This window comes from Lissotriton helveticus, chromosome 5_1 (assembly GCF_964261635.1).
Source record: "Lissotriton helveticus chromosome 5_1, aLisHel1.1, whole genome shotgun sequence".
NCBI lineage: Eukaryota > Metazoa > Chordata > Amphibia > Caudata > Salamandridae > Lissotriton > Lissotriton helveticus.
In genome coordinates this window covers 2042035637-2042058059 of record NC_136065.1, presented here as the reverse complement: position 1 = coordinate 2042058059, position 22423 = coordinate 2042035637, and the positions used below count along the sequence as shown (strand labels likewise).

At 49.5% G+C, this 22423-nt stretch overlaps 1 protein-coding gene across 11 annotated transcripts in view; it reads left to right on the top strand.

Annotated features, from left to right (window-relative positions):
- Positions 1-22423, top strand: part of TNXB (tenascin XB) — a 775055-nt gene that overhangs the window by 625713 nt on the left and 126919 nt on the right. For all 11 annotated transcript variants that reach the window (XM_078645877.1, XM_078645868.1, XM_078645870.1 and 8 more), the window contains one exon: positions 20260-20403. In XM_078645877.1, coding sequence (XP_078502003.1) covers positions 20260-20403 — 144 coding nt within the window. The remainder of the gene's footprint in view (positions 1-20259; positions 20404-22423) is intronic.

Sequence of the window (22423 nt, the reverse complement as noted above, 5' to 3'; positions counted from 1 at the left end):
CTCACCAGCCAATCACACGCCAGCCACAGACTACACAAATATGCCAACTTCTAAAAATGGCACTTCTAGACTAGACACAATCATGCCGCATACACCATTACACAGCATTCAATCTCACGAGTTTGCACATATCAAACTCGACCCTGCACTCCCCACACATCAGGAACTACCATGGGCATACATATTACCCATTCATTCCTATGGGAGGGCAGGTCACTCATCACACATACACAGAGAGCTCACACACTTTACACTGTACCACAGTGAAAAAGTGCGCAAAGGCCTAAAACCATCAACACTAGGTTCCAGAAACAGGCTAGGAAAAAGCAAAAAGTTTCGGGGTGAACCTGCCAAAAAGGGCCAGGTCCAACACAACCCCCTTCCAGCCAAAACGCAGGGTAGACCAATCACTCCACTGATGGGCTTCCTTGCTTTGGGCGACAAAACACGGACACGGGCCCGCACGGCAGGGACACCTTCCGGTTCTACGCCACTCTGAACCCACCTGGTTACCTCCAAACCAGAACTCTCTGACCCAACTAGGGTACCCCACTGGTACACACTAGTCATCCACAGCCAGGACCAGGCCCTAGGCCATCCAAATATCACTGGTCCTGTCCAAACCACAGAGTGGGGGGCAGTAACCCCTGGTACACAATAGCCACTCTCCACTCTCTCTCTCAGGGTAGCTACAACTACCACTGATCCAACAACCTAGGGTCCACACCCCCAGGCTGACCAGAGGTCACGGGCAAGAATGCCCCACCCTACCTCTACTTCTGGGTTTCCGCACCCTCACAGGGAAGCACCCACCAGAATACAATTCTCCTACCAGATCAGGACCTCACTCCGTCACTGGTCTACCACCTGGAAACCATTTCACTCCTGAGGTACAAAGCACACAGCACAGTTCCTCTTCAAGCAGGTGGGGGGACACAGCACACAGCAAAGTCCCCTTTCCTCTACCTTAGTGGAAACAATAAACTGCAGGTGAGCCCCAGATCACACAGCAAGGGCAGCCCCCTCAGTCTCTTCAGCTGATCCACTTTGGTAGAGATTTCTCTTGACCTGGAAGCTTCCTAATCTCCCAACCTAGGATCTAAACCCTCAGGTTGCACTGGGGTCAGAAGTAAGGACACCGTCCCTCTGCACCCCCTTCCACAGTTCTGCACCCTCCCACCTTGGAGTGGTACCCCTGAAAGCCAAACACCAGGACCGCCGGAGTTCTGGTTACAGACACTCCCCGTCCTTTAGACACAGAAAGATCCTCCTCAAATGACCTGTAAGTACAGCCTAGGCCCCTGACCTGGCGCTCCCTTAAAGAACCCTCCAGGCCCTGAGATAGGGTTTCGGGCCAACGTGGGACACACCGTCCCACACTCACTCCGCCTCCACTGAGACAGGACGTGAGCCCCTACACCCCTACCATCCTACTGGGACCTAGCTGGGCTACACATGAACCTCTTCACCTACACAGGATCATCAGATACACAAGCCACTACTTTTAGAATCACTCCCTAATGCCTCTGCAAGACATCTAGCACACCGCCAGACATCCACCTTCTTGTCCAGTGCCTCTGCAGGACTTCCTACACACCATCAGAGGTACACCTCACTTGCAAGCTCCTTAAAAAAAACTCACACCAACTCCTCCACTTCAAGACACCACTCATCCACACACTCCCCCTCCAGACTGGTGAGACAGTTCCTCACTGCCCCTGACTCTCAACCTGTACCCCTCTTACTGAGCACCAGGCACCATACTCTGGGAACTGGGAATGGGACTTCACGCACTGGACACATTTAAGCTGCCACCACTGGATCCTACCATACTGGGGGATCCAGACACACACACTACACTCAGGGGATAACCACCCTCCCAAGCAAGCCATTTCTCCTCCACACTCCCTCTCTTCCATCTACCCACACAGGGACAGGAACAGGATTGGCCACTGGACCCAGCAAGGGATGCCTAATCTATGGGAACCTCCCCCTCTACTGGCGTCCCGCCCTGTCATTTTCCCTCATCTGCCACTAAACATAAAGCGCAGGAACACCATCTGAAAATGACACTTTTGAGGAAAAACAAAATCAACAACAATAATCCCAAACATGTGACTATCTGAAAAATGCAGAGTTTTGTAATGTAGCCAGTTGTCGCTGTGGCACTGCGCAAACACAAGTCCAAATCCGCACTGCTGACCAACAATGTTAGAACTGGCTATTTCTGGTAGGCTAAGGCTGACGCCAAAGCCAGGCAGAAACCACCATTCTAGTCAGGGCGAGGGAGTCACACGCCAAGATAACCCCTGCTCACCCCCTTGGTAGCTTGGCACGAGCAGTGAGGCTAAACTCGGAGGCAATGTGTAAAGCATTTGCGCAAGCACACAACAGCAACAACATACTAGGCACACCACAAAAGGAACTCCACACAAGGTTATATGAAAATAACTTCTGTATTGTCAAAACACATTAGATAGAAATCACACATGTACATTGTGCCAACTGGCACGGGCAATATTCATAAGGGATTATTTACAAGACAGGGCCACATGGGCCACTGTCAGCATCAACACTTTTAGAAATAGAAATACTGTCAGAAATTAGAATAAAAGGATATAAACTCACTGTAGCACAAAATAACAGTTAGAAAGAACAACCACCTAAGAATAAAATACACTTAGGGGTATCAGCAAGAACACATTACACATGATGCATCAAACATTCAGCGGTGTAGGGAAAAAGGTAAACACATGATGCATAAAACATTCAGAGGTGTAAGGAAAGAAAAACACATGATGCATCAACCATCACATTCAGAGGTGTAAAATCAAGGAGGACACATGATGCATTAAAAACATTCAGAGGTGCCAGGAAAGAAAACACAACTCAATAGCGCAAAAACACATGATGCCTAAACATTCAGAGGTGCAAGGAAAAACCACACAATTGCGCAAAACCTTACATAAGCCACCACCTGTGGCAGTCCCTAGGCCAACTGGCCTTGTTGGGGCTAGGACGCCCTGTGTCTCAATGTCAGGGCCTAAACGGTGCAGCTGTCCACTAATTGCTGGGCAACTGGGATAACAAGCAAACTAGGGCATGGGCTCTCACTAGCCCTTGAACAGTACTGCGCCAAACGGCAGGAGCCCCACAGGCTCTTGAACCAATATGCCCCCATGAACCTCCCTGGTTCATCTGCACCTGTATTATCAGGAAGTTTCTTGATAAAAAATAGTCTCAAGTCTCTAGCATCAGTAATAATGCTAAGGCTCCTAAAATGCCCTTAATATGCAATGTTCAAATAATGCCCGCGTGTGATTTGCTTCTGAATTCCTACCTTCTCTTCTATTACGCCCACACAATGCGGGCGCGCCTCACCAGGGGCTTCGGGCGCACCGCGCCATTCAGAACAGGCTTGCTTCAGCCCCAGGCATGCTCAGCGCGCCTCTACGTTGATCTGCGCGCATTCGCGCCAGCAATGCAGACTTTCTCTCTGCCCCGGCCGGTCCCAGCAGCCCTCCGCCCGCTCTCAGGTCCTCGGGGAGCAGCGGGGAGCTGGCTCGGCGCTCCAGCGCAGGGACGCAGGCCAGGGGCAGAGATCACACACACGGGATCCCTCGGCGAGGTCGGGTCAGTCTTCCCCGGCTTCGGCCCCTCTCTTACGGCTCGCGGTGGCTTCCTGAAGGTCCCGGTCCCGCCAACCAATCCTGTCGCGGCTCTACAGACGAGCCTCCGGATGACGTCACGTAGCTTCTAGGAGTCAGCCACTCGCAGCGCGGCTTCTGGAACAAGCCCCTATGACGCGGGGTGACTCGACCAATCGGAGCGCGGCTCTCGGGGCAGGCCTCCGGCAAAGGGCCAATCAGAGCGCGGCTCTCCTCGTGGCTCGGCCAATCAGGTCACGGCCTCTTCGTGGTTGTCTCTGTAGCTCCGGGAACACTCGGGTCAGTTTCAGGCCCCCGGGCCGCGGCGGTGTATTGCGGGCAGATGAAATTAATGCGCCCAAGGACAGTAGGGCGATCTGAATATCGCGAATCCCCCACAAGGATTCCTTCGTCCTGGAAATGGTTTCGGGCGCACTACCACCACTTCCCACGTGCCGATGAGCACGTCGATATCCCGGCACAGCAGCGGATGGGCAGGCAATACACAGCGCGGCGCTCTCAAGCCAGACAGAGGACAGCCAGCGCTTCAGACGGGCAGATGATCGATAGTCTAGGCAAACAGCTCACGATCTCTGCAGCACACAGCAGGGCTTTGTAGTCTTCGGTAACCTTTCTGTTCCTGAGTTACCAAACAGGAGGCCAGCTCTTCTCAGGCCCTTGGAGATTCAGTTTAGGAGACACAGCACACAGCAAAGTCTCTTAGAGTTCAAGTAAGCAGGGTCACAGCACACAGCAAAGTCTCTCTTCTCCTCAGCTTCAGTTGGTCAGCAGAACAGGTCAGCCATTAGAGCACACAGCAAGGCAATCTTCCTTCAGTTCTTCAGCAGTCCTTCTTCCAGCAGAGGTTCCTCTTGATTGTAGAATCTAATCCTTCTGTTGTCAGGGGTCTTTCTCTTATACCCCAAAAAGTCTTTGAAGTCCTTTGAAGTCTTTGTGCAAGTGGGCCCTGAGCCCGGTCTAAACCAGTTCTGGGTGTTGCTGGAGCACTGGGGCTTTCCTGGCTTCCTTCTTCCTCTCAGTATCAGGGACAGAGGTGACAGTCGCCCAGCAGGGAGGTGGAGCCAGCATTGTGGTCAGGCAGGCACAGCCCTATTCACTATCAGGTGCTATCTCCTCCCACTTCCCTGGCAGCAGATGCTGCCTTTCATCCACGGGCTGACTCAGACAACCTCCTGGGGGCTCTGCAGCCCCTGTCATCCTCAAACCAGACAGTCAATCCACAAGCAGGCCCAGGCACTCTGGGCCAGGCTCACCAGCCAATCACACGCCAGCCACAGACTACACAAATATGCCAACTTCTAAAAGTGGCACTTCTAGACTAGACACAATCATGCCGCATACATCATTATGCAGCATTCAATCTCACGAGTTCGCACATATCAAACTCGACCCTGCACTCCCCACACATCAGGAACTACCATGGGCATACATATTCCCCATTCATTCCTATGGGAGGGCAGGTCATTCATCACACATACACAGAGAGCTCACGCACTCTACACTGTACCACAGTGAAAAAGTGCGCGAAGGCCTAAAACCATCAACACTAGGTTCCAGAAACAGGCTAGGAAAAAGCAAAAAGTTTCGGGGTGAACCTGCCAAAAAGGGCCAGGTCCAACACAACCCCCTTCCAGCCAAAACGCAGGGTAGACCAATCACTCCACTGATGGGCTTCCTTGCTTTGGGCGACAAAACACGGACACGGGCCCGCACGGCAGGGACACCTTCCGGTTCTACGCCACTCTGAACCCACCTGGTTACCTCCAAACCAGAACTCTCTGACCCAACTAGGGTACCCCACTGGTACACACTAGTCATCCACAGCCAGGACCAGGCCCTAGGCCATCCAAATAACACTGGTCCTGTACAAACCACAGAGTGGGGGGCAGTAACCCCTGGCACACAATAGCCATTCTCCACTCTCTCTCTCAGGGTAGCTACAACTACCACTGATCCAACAACCTAGGGTCCACACCCCCAGGCTGACCAGAGGTCACGGGCAAGAATGCCCCACCCTACCTCTACTTCTGGGTTTCCGCACCCTCACAGGGAAGCACCCACCAGAACACAATTCTCCTACCAGATCAGAACCTCACTCCGTCACTGGTCTACCACCTGGAAACTATTTCACTCCTGAGGTACAAAGCACATAGCACAGTTCCTCTTCAAGCAGGTGGGGGGACACAGCACACAGCAAAGCCCCCTTTCCTCTACCTTAGTGGAAACAACAAACTGCAGGTGAGCCCCAGTTCACACAGCAAGGGCAGCCCCCTCAGTCTCTTCAGCTGATCCACTTTGGTAGAGATTCCTCTTGACCTGGAAGCTTCCTAATCTCCCAACCTAGGATCTAAACCCTCAGGTTGCACTGGGGTCAGAAGTAAGGACACCGTCCCTCTGCACCCCCTTCCAGAGTTCTGCACCCTCCCACCTTGAAGTGGTACCCCTGAAAGCCAAACACCAGGACCGCCGGAGTTCTGGTTACAGACACTCCCCGTCCTTTAGACACAGGAAGATCCTCCTCAAATGACCTGTAAGTACAGCCTAGGCCCCTGACCTGGCGCTCCCTTAAGGAACCCTCCAGGCCCTGAGATAGGGTTTCGGGCCAACGTGGGACACAGCGTCCCACACTCACTCCGCCTCCACTGAGACAGGACGTGAGCCCCTACCATCCTACTGGGACCTAGCTGGGCTACACATGAACCTCTTCACCTACACAGGATCATCAGATACACAAGCCACTACTTTTAGAATCACTCCCTAATGCCTCTGCAAGACATCTAGCACACCGCCAGACATCCACCTTCTTGTCCAGTGCCTCTGCAGGACCTTCTACACACCACCAGAGGTACACTTCACGTGCAAGCTCCTTAAAAAAACTCACACCAACTCCTCCACTTCAAGACACCACTCATCCACACACTCCCCCTCCAGACTGGTGAGACAGTTCCTCACTGCTCCTGACTCTCAACCTGTACCCCTCTTACTAAGCACCAGGCACCATACTCTGGGAACTGAGAATGGGACTTCACGCACTGGACACATTTAAGCTGCCACCACTGGATCCTACCATACTGGGGGATCCAGACACATACACTACACTCAGGGGATAACCACCCTCCCAAGCAAGCCATTTCTCCTCCACACTCCCTCTCTTCCATCTACCCGCACAGGGACAGGAACAGGATTGGCCACTGGACCCAGCAAGGGATTCCTAATCTATGGGAACCTCCCCCTCTACTGGCGTCCCGCCCTGTCATTTTCTCTCATCTGCCACTAAACATAAAGCGCAAGAACACCATCTGAAAATGACACTCTTGAGGAAAAACAAAATCAACAACAATAATCCCAAACATGTGACTATCTGAAAAATGCAGAGTTTTGTAATGTAGCCAGTTGTCGCTGTGGCACTGCGCAAACACAAGTCCAAATCCGCACCGCTGACCAACAATGTTAGAACTGGCTATTTCTGGTAGGCTAAGGCTGACGCCAAAGCCAGGCAGAAACCACCATTCTAGTCAGGGCGAGGGAGTCACACGCCAAGATAACCCCTGCTCACCCCCTTGGTAGCTTGGCACGAGCAGTGAGGCTAAACTCGGAGGCAATGTGTAAAGCATTTGCGCAAGCACACAACAGCAACAACATACTAGGCACACCACAAAAGGAACTCCACACAAGGTTATATGAAAATAAATTCTGTATTGTCAAAACACATTAGATAGAAATCACACATGTACATTGTGCCAACTGGCACGGGCAATATTCATAAGGGATTATTTACAAGACAGGGCCACATGGGCCACTGTCAGCATCAACACTTTTAGAAATAGAAATACTGTCAGAAAGTAGAATAAAAGGATATAAACTCACTGTAGCACAAAATAACAGTTAGAAAGAACAACCACCTAAGAATAAAATACACTTAAGGGTATCAGCAAGAACACATTACACATGATGCATCAAACATTCAGCGGTGTAGGGAAAAAGGTAAACACATGATGCATAAAACATTCAGAGGTGTAAGGAAAGAAAAACACATGATGCATCAACCAACACATAGAGAGGTGTAAAATCAAGGAGGACACATGATGCATTAAAAACATTCAGAGGTGCCAGGAAAGAAAACACAACTCAATAGCGCAAAAACACATGATGCCTAAACATTCAGAGGTGCAAGGAAAAACCACACAATTGCGCAAAACCTTACATAAGCCACCACCTGTGGCAGTCCCTAGGCCAACTGGCCTTGTTGGGGCTAGGACGCCCTGTGTCTCAATGTCAGGGCCTAAACGGTGCAGCTGTCCACTAATTGCTGGGCAACTGGGATAACAAGCAAACTAGGGCATGGGCTCTCACTAGCCCTTGAACAGTACTGCGCCAAACGGCAGGAGCCCCACAGGCTCTTGAACCAATATGCCCCCATGAACCTCCCTGGTTCATCTGCACCTGTATTATCAGGAAGTTTCTTGATAAAAAATAGTCTCAAGTCTCTAGCATCAGTAATAATGCTAAGGCTCCTAAAATGCCCTTAATATGCAATGTTCAAATAATGCCCGCGTGTGATTTGCTTCTGAATTCCTACCTTCTCTTCTATTACGCCCACACAATGCGGGCGCGCCTCACCAGGGGCTTCGGGCGCACCGCGCCATTCAGAACAGGCTTGCTTCAGCCCCAGGCATGCTCAGCGCGCCTCTACGTTGATCTGCGCGCATTCGCGCCAGCAATGCAGACTTTCTCTCTGCCCTGGCCGGTCCCAGCAGCCCTCCGCCCGCTCTCAGGTCCTCGGGGAGCAGCGGGGAGCTGGCTCGGCGCTCCAGCGCAGGGACGCAGGCCAGGGGCAGAGATCACACACACGGGATCCCTCGGCGAGGTCGGGTCAGTCTTCCCCGGCTTCGGCCCCTCTCTTACGGCTCGCGGTGGCTTCCTGAAGGTCCCGGTCCCGCCAACCAATCCTGTCGCGGCTCTACAGACGAGCCTCCGGATGACGTCACGTAGCTTCTAGGAGTCAGCCACTCGCAGCGCGGCTCCTGGAACAAGCCCCTATGACGCGGGGTGACTCGACCAATCGGAGCGCGGCTCTCGGGGCAGGCCTCCGGCAAAGGGCCAATCAGAGCGCGGCTCTCCTCGTGGCTCGGCCAATCAGGTCACGGCCTCTTCGTGGTTGTCTCTGTAGCTCCGGGAACACTCGGGTCAGTTTCAGGCCCCCGGGCCGCGGCGGTGTATTGCGGGCAGATGAAATTAATGCGCCCAAGGACAGTAGGGCGATCTGAATATCGCGAATCCCCCACAAGGATTCCTTCGTCCTGGAAATGGTTTCGGGCGCACTACCACCACTTCCCACGTGCCGATGAGCACGTCGATATCCCGGCACAGCAGCGGATGGGCAGGCAATACACAGCGCGGCGCTCTCAAGCCAGACAGAGGACAGCCAGCGCTTCAGACGGGCAGATGATCGATAGTCTAGGCAAACAGCTCACGATCTCTGCAGCACACAGCAGGGCTTTGTAGTCTTCGGTAACCTTTCTGTTCCTGAGTTACCAAACAGGAGGCCAGCTCTTCTCAGGCCCTTGGAGATTCAGTTTAGGAGACACAGCACACAGCAAAGTCTCTTAGAGTTCAAGTAAGCAGGGTCACAGCACACAGCAAAGTCTCTCTTCTCCTCAGCTTCAGTTGGTCAGCAGAACAGGTCAGCCATTAGAGCACACAGCAAGGCAATCTTCCTTCAGTTCTTCAGCAGTCCTTCTTCCAGCAGAGGTTCCTCTTGATTGTAGAATCTAATCCTTCTGTTGTCAGGGGTCCTTCTCTTATACCCCAAAAAGTCTTTGAAGTCCTTTGAAGTCTTTGTGCAAGTGGGCCCTGAGCCCGGTCTAAACCAGTTCTGGGTGTTGCTGGAGCACTGGGGCTTTCCTGGCTTCCTTCTTCCTCTCAGTATCAGGGACAGAGGTGACAGTCGCCCAGCAGGGAGGTGGAGCCAGCATTGTGGTCAGGCAGGCACAGCCCTATTCACTATCAGGTGCTATCTCCTCCCACTTCCCTGGCAGCAGATGCTGCCTTTCATCCACGGGCTGACTCAGACAACCTCCTGGGGGCTCTGCAGCCCCTGTCATCCTCAAACCAGACAGTCAATCCACAAGCAGGCCCAGGCACTCTGGGCCAGGCTCACCAGCCAATCACACGCCAGCCACAGACTACACAAATATGCCAACTTCTAAAAGTGGCACTTCTAGACTAGACACAATCATGCCGCATACACCATTATGCAGCATTCAATCTCACGAGTTCGCACATATCAAACTCGACCCTGCACTCCCCACACATCAGGAACTACCATGGGCATACATATTCCCCATTCATTCCTATGGGAGGGCAGGTCATTCATCACACATACACAGAGAGCTCACGCACTCTACACTGTACCACAGTGAAAAAGTGCGCGAAGGCCTAAAACCATCAACACTAGGTTCCAGAAACAGGCTAGGAAAAAGCAAAAAGTTTCGGGGTGAACCTGCCAAAAAGGGCCAGGTCCAACACAACCCCCTTCCAGCCAAAACGCAGGGTAGACCAATCACTCCACTGATGGGCTTCCTTGCTTTGGGCGACAAAACACGGACACGGGCCCGCACGGCAGGGACACCTTCCGGTTCTACGCCACTCTGAACCCACCTGGTTACCTCCAAACCAGAACTCTCTGACCCAACTAGGGTACCCCACTGGTACACACTAGTCATCCACAGCCAGGACCAGGCCCTAGGCCATCCAAATAACACTGGTCCTGTACAAACCACAGAGTGGGGGGCAGTAACCCCTGGCACACAATAGCCATTCTCCACTCTCTCTCTCAGGGTAGCTACAACTACCACTGATCCAACAACCTAGGGTCCACACCCCCAGGCTGACCAGAGGTCACGGGCAAGAATGCCCCACCCTACCTCTACTTCTGGGTTTCCGCACCCTCACAGGGAAGCACCCACCAGAACACAATTCTCCTACCAGATCAGAACCTCACTCCGTCACTGGTCTACCACCTGGAAACTATTTCACTCCTGAGGTACAAAGCACATAGCACAGTTCCTCTTCAAGCAGGTGGGGGGACACAGCACACAGCAAAGCCCCCTTTCCTCTACCTTAGTGGAAACAACAAACTGCAGGTGAGCCCCAGTTCACACAGCAAGGGCAGCCCCCTCAGTCTCTTCAGCTGATCCACTTTGGTAGAGATTCCTCTTGACCTGGAAGCTTCCTAATCTCCCAACCTAGGATCTAAACCCTCAGGTTGCACTGGGGTCAGAAGTAAGGACACCGTCCCTCTGCACCCCCTTCCAGAGTTCTGCACCCTCCCACCTTGAAGTGGTACCCCTGAAAGCCAAACACCAGGACCGCCGGAGTTCTGGTTACAGACACTCCCCGTCCTTTAGACACAGGAAGATCCTCCTCAAATGACCTGTAAGTACAGCCTAGGCCCCTGACCTGGCGCTCCCTTAAGGAACCCTCCAGGCCCTGAGATAGGGTTTCGGGCCAACGTGGGACACAGCGTCCCACACTCACTCCGCCTCCACTGAGACAGGACGTGAGCCCCTACCATCCTACTGGGACCTAGCTGGGCTACACATGAACCTCTTCACCTACACAGGATCATCAGATACACAAGCCACTACTTTTAGAATCACTCCCTAATGCCTCTGCAAGACATCTAGCACACCGCCAGACATCCACCTTCTTGTCCAGTGCCTCTGCAGGACCTTCTACACACCACCAGAGGTACACTTCACGTGCAAGCTCCTTAAAAAAAACTCACACCAACTCCTCCACTTCAAGACACCACTCATCCACACACTCCCCCTCCAGACTGGTGAGACAGTTCCTCACTGCTCCTGACTCTCAACCTGTACCCCTCTTACTAAGCACCAGGCACCATACTCTGGGAACTGAGAATGGGACTTCACGCACTGGACACATTTAAGCTGCCACCACTGGAGCCTACCATACTGGGGGATCCAGACACATACACTACACTCAGGGGATAACCACCCTCCCAAGCAAGCCATTTCTCCTCCACACTCCCTCTCTTCCATCTACCCGCACAGGGACAGGAACAGGATTGGCCACTGGACCCAGCAAGGGATTCCTAATCTATGGGAACCTCCCCCTCTACTGGCGTCCCGCCCTGTCATTTTCTCTCATCTGCCACTAAACATAAAGCGCAAGAACACCATCTGAAAATGACACTCTTGAGGAAAAACAAAATCAACAACAATAATCCCAAACATGTGACTATCTGAAAAATGCAGAGTTTTGTAATGTAGCCAGTTGTCGCTGTGGCACTGCGCAAACACAAGTCCAAATCCGCACCGCTGACCAACAATGTTAGAACTGGCTATTTCTGGTAGGCTAAGGCTGACGCCAAAGCCAGGCAGAAACCACCATTCTAGTCAGGGCGAGGGAGTCACACGCCAAGATAACCCCTGCTCACCCCCTTGGTAGCTTGGCACGAGCAGTGAGGCTAAACTCGGAGGCAATGTGTAAAGCATTTGCGCAAGCACACAACAGCAACAACATACTAGGCACACCACAAAAGGAACTCCACACAAGGTTATATGAAAATAAATTCTGTATTGTCAAAACACATTAGATAGAAATCACACATGTACATTGTGCCAACTGGCACGGGCAATATTCATAAGGGATTATTTACAAGACAGGGCCACATGGGCCACTGTCAGCATCAACACTTTTAGAAATAGAAATACTGTCAGAAAGTAGAATAAAAGGATATAAACTCACTGTAGCACAAAATAACAGTTAGAAAGAACAACCACCTAAGAATAAAATACACTTAAGGGTATCAGCAAGAACACATTACACATGATGCATCAAACATTCAGCGGTGTAGGGAAAAAGGTAAACACATGATGCATAAAACATTCAGAGGTGTAAGGAAAGAAAAACACATGATGCATCAACCAACACATAGAGAGGTGTAAAATCAAGGAGGACACATGATGCATTAAAAACATTCAGAGGTGCCAGGAAAGAAAACACAACTCAATAGCGCAAAAACGCATGATGCCTAAACATTCAGAGGTGCAAGGAAAAACCACACAATTGCGCAAAACCTTACATAAGCCACCACCTGTGGCAGTCCCTAGGCCAACTGGCCTTGTTGGGGCTAGGACGCCCTGTGTCTCAATGTCAGGGCCTAAACGGTGCAGCTGCCCACTAATTGCTGGGCAGCTGGGATAACAAGCAAACTAGGGCATGGGCTCTCACTAGCCCTTGAACAGTACTGCGCCAAACGGCAGGAGCCCCACAGGCTCTTGAACCAATATGCCCCCATGAACCTCCCTGGTTCATCTGCACCTGTATTATCAGGAAGTTTCTTGATAAAAAATTGTCTCAAGTCTCTAGCATCAGTAATAATGCTAAGGCTCCTAAAATGCCCTTAATATGCAATGTTCAAATAATGGCCGCGTGTGATTTGCTTCTGAATTCCCACCTTCACTTCTATTACACCCACACAATGCGGGTGCGCCTCACCAGGGGCTTCGGGCGCACCGCGCCGTTCAGAACAGGCTTGCTTCAGCCCCAGGCACGCTCAGCGCGCCTCTCCGTTGATCTGCGCGCCTTCGCGCCAGCAATGCAGACTTTCTCTCTGCCCCGGCCGGTCCCAGCAGCCCTCCGCCCGCTCTCAGGTCCTCGGGGAGCAGTGGGGAGCTGGCTCGGCGCTCCAGCGCAGGGACGCAGGCCAGGGGCAGAGATCACACACACGGGATCCCTCGGCGAGGTCGGGTCAGTCTTCCCCGGCTTCGGCCCCTCTCTTACGGCTCGCGGTGGCTTCCTGAAGGTCCCGGTCCCGCCAACCAATCCTGTCGCGGCTCTACAGACGAGCCTCCGGATGACGTCACGTAGCTTCCAGGAGTCAGCCACTTGCAGCGCGGCTCCTGGAACAAGCCCCTATGACGCGGGGCGACTCGACCAATCGGAGCGCGGCTCTCGGGGCAGGCCTCCGGCAAAGGGCCAATCAGAGCGCGGCTCTCCTCGTGGCTCGGCCAATCAGGTCGCGGCCTCTTCATGGTTGTCTCTGTAGCTCCGGGAACACTCGGGTCAGTTTCAGGCCCCCGGGCCGCGGCGGTGTATTGCGGGCAGATGAAATTAATGCGCCCAAGGACAGTAGGGCGATCTGAATATCGCGAATCCCCCACAAGGATTCCTTCGTCCTGGAAATGGTTTCGGGCGCACTACCACCACTTCCCACGTGCCGATGAGCACGTCGATATCCCGGCACAGCAGCAGATGGGCAGGCAATACACAGCGCGGGGCTCTCAAGCCAGACAGAGGGCAGCCAGCGCTTCACACGGGCAGATGATCGATAGTCCAGGCAAACAGCTCACGATCTCTGCAGCACCCAGCAGGGCTTTGTAGTCTTCGGTAACCTTTCTGTTCCTGAGTTACCAAACAGGAGGCCAGCTCTTCTCAGGCCCTTGGAGATTCAGTTTAGGAGACACAGCACACAGCAAAGTCTCTTAGAGTTCAAGTAAGCAGGGTCACAGCACACAGCAAAGTCTCTCTTCTCCTCAGCTTCAGTTGGTCAGCAGAACAGGTCAGCCATTAGAGCACACAGCAAGGCAATCTTCCTTCAGTTCTTCAGCAGTCCTTCTTCCAGCAGAGGTTCCTCTTGATTGTAGAATCTAATCCTTCTGTTGTCAGGGGTCCTTCTCTTATACCCCAAAAAGTCTTCCAAGTCCTTTGAGGTCTTTGTGCAAGTGGGCCCTGAGCCAGGTCTAAACCAGTTCTGGGTGTTGCTGGAGCACTGGGGCTTTCCTGGCTTCCTTCTTCCTCTCAGTATCAGGGACAGAGGTGACAGTCACCCAGCAGGGAGGTGGAGCCAGCATTGTGGTCAGGCAGGCAGAGCCCTATTCACTATCAGGTGCTATCTCCTCCCACTTCCCTGGCAGCAGATGCTGCCTTTCATCCACAGGCTGACTCAGACAACCTCCTGGGGGCTCTGCAGCCCCTGTCATCCTCAAACCAGACAGTCAATCCACAAGCATGCCCAGGCACTCTGGGCCAGGCTCACCAGCCAATCACACGCCAGCCACAGACTACACAAATATGCCAACTTCTAAAAGTGGCACTTCTAGACTAGACACAATCATGCCGCATACACCATTATGCAGCATTCAATCTCACGAGTTCGCACATATCAAACTCGACCCTGCACTCCCCACACATCAGGAACTACCATGGGCATACATATTCCCCATTCATTCCTATGGGAGGGCAGGTCACTCATCACACATACACAGAGAGCTCACGCACTTTACACTGTACCACAGTGAAAAAGTGCGCAAAGGCCTAAAACCATCAACACTAGGTTTCAGAAACAGGCTAGGAAAAAGCAAAAAGTTTCGGGGTGAACCTGCCAAAATGGGCCAGGTCCAACAACGGGGGTGCCACAACATGAGGCTGTGACAGTCTTCATGATGTCTCCATCTATCCTCGTATTGGAACGAGTCACTGCAGCCACAACAGCAGTTTGCACTGTTGCCTTTGTGGTTTCACCAGCCAATAAATTTCCTGCAACATGTATTCCTACAAGTTGATGGTTCAGTTTGCGGTTAACATGAGCCTGTGGCAAAGTTGTTTTAAGATTTGGCACTTGTTCCCAAAGCAATTTATGCTTGATAGTTTAAACATTTGAATCTCTGAATCAATTCTGGCTCCAATAGTGTACATACTCATTGTAAGACTGGAGGCAATAATATGAATCATACACAGTAAGTGTGGGGAATTCTTTTCAGCATTGGAATATACATGTATTATGTGGCTACCATGATAGTTTGTACTACACACAAAATATGTGTATGTTCTGGTGCCCAATGTGTGCTTGAAAAGTCTGGAGGGATCAGTTAATAAATTGGTTTTACACATTGTGCATAATCTGGTATGTATGCTCTATCAAAATTTAGAAAACCCAATAAGGATTGGAGTCTCTTTAATGTGTTTGGGGGTTGTAAGAGCACATACTTCTCTAGGAGGTGCGTCACTAAGCTCTTGACTTTATTTGACAACTCGTATCCCAAGAACAGGAGACTAAGATAGGCAATTCTCAAATTTTTTTTATTGAATTTTTAGCCAATATGAGCAAATCCTAGAATTATGCGATCTAATCTGGCCAGATATGTTTCTAAATCATAATCTGAAAGATATTTCATACACATAGGACAATGCTTCTGTCTCAAAGCTCTGTAACAGTTCTGTTGCCCGGGCAGAGAACAAGCTTGTGCTATTCTTATAACCTTGTGGCAATCAACAGAAATATTTTATGACCCAAGGGCGGTATTTAAATACCTGCTTTTAGGCACAATGTTGTGGCAGAAAAACCCATTTGAAATTTCTAATGTGGTTTTGTATATGTACGCACTATATTGTTCATTAGTGCTGTGCTGTGTGCATTTTGTAGTGCAAATGTGCGTCTGACTGTGACTGGTTTCATTACTGGAAACAAAGGAGTGTTCATTGGTCAGCTGCAAGTTTCATTTAAACCTTGATATTCAAGTTGCGCTAGAATTTCTCTAACCTGTTGTTTAGCTTAATGTTTGATGAGGTATTGTGGTAGCACTTGTTTACTGGACCTTAAAGGTAGAATATGGAAGGGGACTCTTCATCCCAGCCCACGTGATTGGGGTATAACGCTGGGGCACGTGCAAGGGCCCACTCCTTGGTGTATGCATGTTTAATTGATTCTGGAACGAGGTCGGAGTAAGATGGTAATATCACACTTTCCCCTCATGGGACTTGTCCAAAAAATTCAGGTGGGCAATCCTTTTTAATTTCAAAAAGGGGGTGGTGATGGACAGAGTATCTGAGTTAATCAGAACACTCCTACCCAGTCAACAGATCAGGGCTTGATCCATCACCGTTTTTTAGCTCACTGCACCATCCCAGTTCAGAACCTGGCTATATGCAAATTAGTCCGTCCCTGGCCCAGTGCATCATGGGAACAGGGCAGACCAAACTACCAAGCCAATTCTTCACTGGAAAGGAAACAAGCTTCCGGGGACCGGTGTCTGGCATTACAGCCGTCTTCGGCCCGGCTTGCTTGAATCCTGATGGTGCAGTGAGCAAGGGACTCATGTCTGAGCATACCCTTCCACACTCATGGTGGCCAAAATAATTTCAAAAAGGGGGTGGTGATGGACAGAGTATCTGAGTTAATCAGAACACTCCTACCCAGTCAACAGATCAGGGCTTGATCCATCACCGTTTTTTAGCTCACTGCACCATCCCAGTTCAGAACCTGGCTATATGCAAATTAGTCTGTCCCTGGCCCAGTGCATCATGGGAACAGGGCAGACCAAACTACCAAGCCAATTCTTCACTGGAAAGGAAACAAGCTATATTGTTAAATATTTTGGGCAATCCTTTTTAGACAAGAGAATATCATAACCAAATGATAAACTATCCCTAAAAAGAACATTAATAGTAGAGGTATTTCACACTCCCTTTGGAGCTGTAATTCATGCAACTGACTTGGAAAACTTAGTCTCTGGTCTGGTGTTTCCAGTTAGATGAAGTCACTGGTTGCTACTGCCTCGAGACAATCTTGAAGATTTTGATGAACAATGGTGACTTCTGCCGCGCTGTCTGGCTGAGCCTATTCCCCATTCAGAAGCATAGTCTTCAATATGGGTGGCTTGTCTAGCTTTTATTCCAGGTACTTTCTTATTTAAATTGAGGCTTTTGCTATGAACGTTTTTCTTCCTTTTTATTATGAAGTCAGAATAGCATTGTGAGCCCTTAGTCAGTTTACATACTCCTTTGTTCTGTGCTCTGATTGTCCTCCACTCTTCAAGCACTTTTCGTAGGACTCCTGAAAGGAACAAGAAGGACGTGTATCAGTGTACAGATCAATATCAGGATGATTAATTATTTCATGGTTGCACAAATTATACCTTTTTTTAGGGGACTCCTGTAGGGTAGATCCACCCTGTGGTATAACTTCTTCTATACATTTCTTATTATCCCAGCGTTATTTAGAAGACTCAGATGTCTACTTCGAGTTATCCTTTTCAGTACTACCTTTTAGTGTGGTTTATTTAGCCTGGCTCCCAAATTATCTCAACCTACTGACGTATCGGTGTCAGCAATCATTTTTGGCAGTTCTCGCGCCTGATCCACTAATAGAACTTGTGCGAGACGTTGGTGTATTGCCAATGCTGCAGTTTCTCCTTTATTATTACTTAAAATGATTGAGGAGATGTGAAATAATTGCCGATAAGTTTCATCCCATATTCATTTTGGACCTATTTTAGAACTTCTGGCAAAACACCAAGAGATGGTGTACCAATCTGTCCATCACCACCCCTTGTTGTAAATATTTTTGTCCACCCTAAGCGTGGAAGGGTATACTCAGATGTGAGTCCCTTGCTCATTGCACCATCAGGATTCAAGCAAGCCGGGCCGAAGACGGCTGAAATGCCAGAAACCGGTCCCCGGAAGCTTGTTTCCTTCCCAGTGTAAGAATTGGCTTTTGTAGTCTGGTCTGCCCTGTTCCCATGATGCACTGGGCCAGGGACAGACTAATTTGCATACAGCCAGGTTCTGAAACTGGGATGGTGCAATGAGCTAAAAAACGGTGTTGGATCTAGCCCTGATCTCTTGACTGGGTGAGAGTATTCTGCTTAATTCAGAGACTCTGTCCATCACCACCCCTTGTTGTAAATATTTTTGTCCACCCTAAGCGTGGAAGGGTATACTCAGATGTGAGTCCCTTGCTCATTGCACCATCAGGATTCAAGCAAGCCGGGCCGAAGACGGCTGAAATGCCAGAAACCGGTCCCCGGAAGCTTGTTTCCTTCCCAGTGTAAGAATTGGCTTTTGTAGTCTGGGCTGCCCTGTTCCCATGATGCACTGGGCCAGGGACAGACTAATTTGCATACAGCCAGGTTCTGAAACTGGGATGGTGCAATGAGCTAAAAAACGGTGTTGGATCTAGCCCTGATCTCTTGACTGGGTGAGAGTATTCTGCTTAATTCAGAGACTCTATCCATCACCACCCCTTGTTGTAAATATGGTATAGAATTCAGCAAATCTGTGCCCCAAGAGGCGCAGTCATCTACTGGAGGAATCTTCCCTAACAGTAGGCCTATTGTGAGAATCCTCTGTTTATCTTGCCCGTATGGGAAAATACTGCTTCAAGCTGGTTTGTTTTTTGTGCAATCCAGAACCGAATTCTCTCCAGTCTGGTGAGAACTATTAAATTGATAGTCACTGGACTAAATGCCAGCATTGCTAAAAAGCTGCATGAGCTTGTGCTGCTTGAGCATTCCTCGCTGGGTTTATTTTAATTGTTTGCATATGTATTGTTTCATGCATCAGTATAATCCAACTAGACTTATGTATAATGTATGTTGCTCTGGTGCAGCAAGGTTTGGCTGTCCGGGCAAGTTGTGTAACCCGCCAAGGCTGGCCAAGTTGCCCCTTCATTGCTGAGGGGTCCCAGTCTAACTTCGTCTCTTGCATGTGGTTGGGCACCTTGGAACCAATTATGGTGTTCCTGTAATGTTAATGGTATTTCAAGCCCGCCACACACTGTGCAGTTGTTGGGAACTGCAGCTATGGTATAAGTGTGAAAATGTCTTGATTGTGCATTTGATGTTGGAAATGTTACCCATGAATAGAATATGGGCAGAAATGGACACCAAAAAAACAAAGATGTCATGCTGTGACTGGAAGCTATAGAACTGGCACCAATGCCGTCAGCATTTGTATACTTGTCTACATCGAGGATATAGTTTTGAAAGTAGCAGCTCTAGAAGTCTCAGCAGAGGTGTGGGAACTCTGATAGAAAATTCTCAACTTAGCATCTCACTGAAAGTGGCCAACCTGCCTTCCTGAAAGGCTTAATCAATTCGAGAAGGACCCCAGAGTGGAACAAGCTTCTTTACAGTGGGTGCCAGTTTCGAAGATGAAGCATTAGACACCTCCTCCTGGGCTTTGAAAAAGTCTGCTGTAGTGTGAAAATAAGGAAGAGCGCTGTTTGAACTATGCACTACAGCAGAACTGAATGAGTGCTATATATCTGTCTTATTTCGGGGTACACATTTTGTCATCTTTGGAAGAATGAAAGGTTGAGAGACCCACCGTTGGTATTGAAACCTGTAACCGTGGGGTCAAACACAGATCCCTGCATTAGTCCACTGAACCACTAGTGAAGAGTTATTCTACAGACAGTGCATCAAAGTCTGCTTAAAGTTTGCTCAGTTTGGTTCACCTGGTGGCTGATCGTGCAAGGAACCAAGTAACAAAGATGGCAGATGTACTTGTACCATATTTAATTTCTAAGTAGCTGTGACCCATGGCATTGTTTTACATAAGCACATATTTTCTTATGTACTTGTTTGGATTACGAGCAGGCACAAAAAAATACCAAAGAAATAGTGGGATAATTATTCGTATGTTAAATACGAATCTTAGAGGGAAAGATTGAAGGTATATAAAATGAGTACCACACAGCACCTATTATGCAAGCAATAGAAAGCAAATCAATTTGCAGGTGTTACTTTAGTGTTCATGTCTTAAATGGGTTTTTTTTCAGGAGAGCCTCAGAGCTTAAGTGTGGACGGAAAGGCTACCAAAGTACCTCTCAAAGGGCTCACCCCTGGTGCTCGCTACGAGGTGAATGTGATGTCAATACGAGGATTTGAGGAAAGCGAACCGCTGACTGGCTACGTTACCACAGGTAGGGCATGTCCTAATTTTCTGCAGACGGATACGGCCATAAGGCCTTTGTAAACACTCACACATAGCGCAGAGTACAAAGGTAGTTGATAAGGGGAGGTGTGCTTCAGTGCTGGACAGCGAATACACCATTTTGCTCCAATGGAATGTAGTAGTAATGAAGTGACAAGAGTGGAATTACAATGCCATTTTACAGAGTTTGTGTTTGAGGAATTGTGAAATATGCAGGCACAGAGCAGTTTCTCTGGATTCTGCATGTGGTAGAATTAGGAGAATATTTATGAGTCCCTTGCGCTGCCATAGTGTTACTTTTTGTGGACTCTGGTGGCGCAAATCACAAAATCATGTTTCTGAGGTCACGCAAAGCCACTTTGTGTGGCTTTGATTGGCCTCATAGATATGGAGTAAGGCAAGGCAGTGCAAATTGCAGCGTTGCTTTACTCTGCGTTAGGGAGACGTTCCTTGGGCGCTGCGGTGGGTGTTCCCAAGCAACACCAATGGTTTATAACGCTCCAAAATGTTACACCTTCCCAGGGGAGGCGCAAGAGGAGAAATAACTTTATTTCTCCTCGTTTTTTCCTCTATCCATGGGTGTTTCCTCTTTCTCTGCGTGCTGCATTGTGCAACACACATAGAAAGAGGAAAAAGCCTCCCAGGATTGTTTTTGTGCAGGAAAGTGCCCTTTGTAGCACAAAAACAATCCTGCAGACAACACAGAAATCCTTGCCCCATGGTGCAAGTGTTTCTGCATTGGTGCTAGCGAAAGGGCACCAGCATTGGGGGAAAGGACAGGAATGCACTGTATTAGATAAATACGGTGCATTCCTGCCCTTTTACTTTGACGTAGGACAGCGCAGCAAGGTGACCTTGCTGCGCCGCCCTATGCCAAATCCCCATAAATTAGACCATTAGCGCAAATACTATAATGAGATTTAGCAAGCAACGCAAGTCGCTGCCTTGCGTTACTCTACCACAAGGAGGCATTTCATGGTGAATCGTGGATATTTGCATACTTCCACCCATGGATTCTAAAGCATTACCAGATTTATCAACACTGGTAGACCTGGGAATGCAGCAGAATGTTAAGCCTTTCCTGGGGAGTCGTTAAGAGGATAAATATCTTTATTTCTCCTTGTTTTCCTCTTTCTACGTGAGCTGCATTCTGCAGCATATATAAGAAAGAGGAAAAAGCCTTAGAGGATTGTTTTTGTGCAGGAAGGTGACTCTTCCTTCACAAAACAAATCCTGCCTGTAGAGCAGGCAACCTTGCACCAGGGTGCAGCGGTGCCTGCTTTGGCATTAGGCAACAGTTTGTATGGAAGTGCAGGCAGGAAGGAGGAATGTGCCAGACTTGATAATTATATGGCACATTCCTGTCCTCTCCCTTTCACGCAGCGCATCGTAGCAAGGTGTCTTTCGGCGTGAAATATTGAAAAATATGTCCTTACACTGGTATCAAGCAGTTTGTAGGGCAGATCCCCCATATCTCAATACTGTACAGCTTACTTTCAGAGGATACACGCTGCAGTTCAGGTTTGAACACAGTAACTCGGGTATGCTCTTACTTTAACTCCAAGCAGTTCAGTGTGGAGTAGCATTTCTGAAACAAGCTCAGAGTTTCATTTCTATTCCGTATTTCCTTTTGTTATTTCCATTAAGTTCTCGTGGTTATGTAACTTAAACGCAGAGTGCTCATGCCCAGTATAGATGTTCTGTTATTTGCGTTACATTATACAGTTGTACTGTATAGCACCCTGACGCAATAGGTGGCTAGATCATCGTTTTTGTGCTGAGAACAGGATGATCCTCAAAGTTCTCAAGAAGGTCAAGTGATCTTCCACTTAGACTGATCTGTGATTGTCTTTCACCAGCTGTTTGTGTCTTAAACTTGAACAGCCAGAAGGTAAGCTTTCTGCAGGAAAATAAGGCATGCATTCCTGGTATCAGACAATCTGGTTTAATCCACATGAGCACGGTACACTATGTAGCAAATCTTAAAAATCATCCACTGTCTTCCAGGT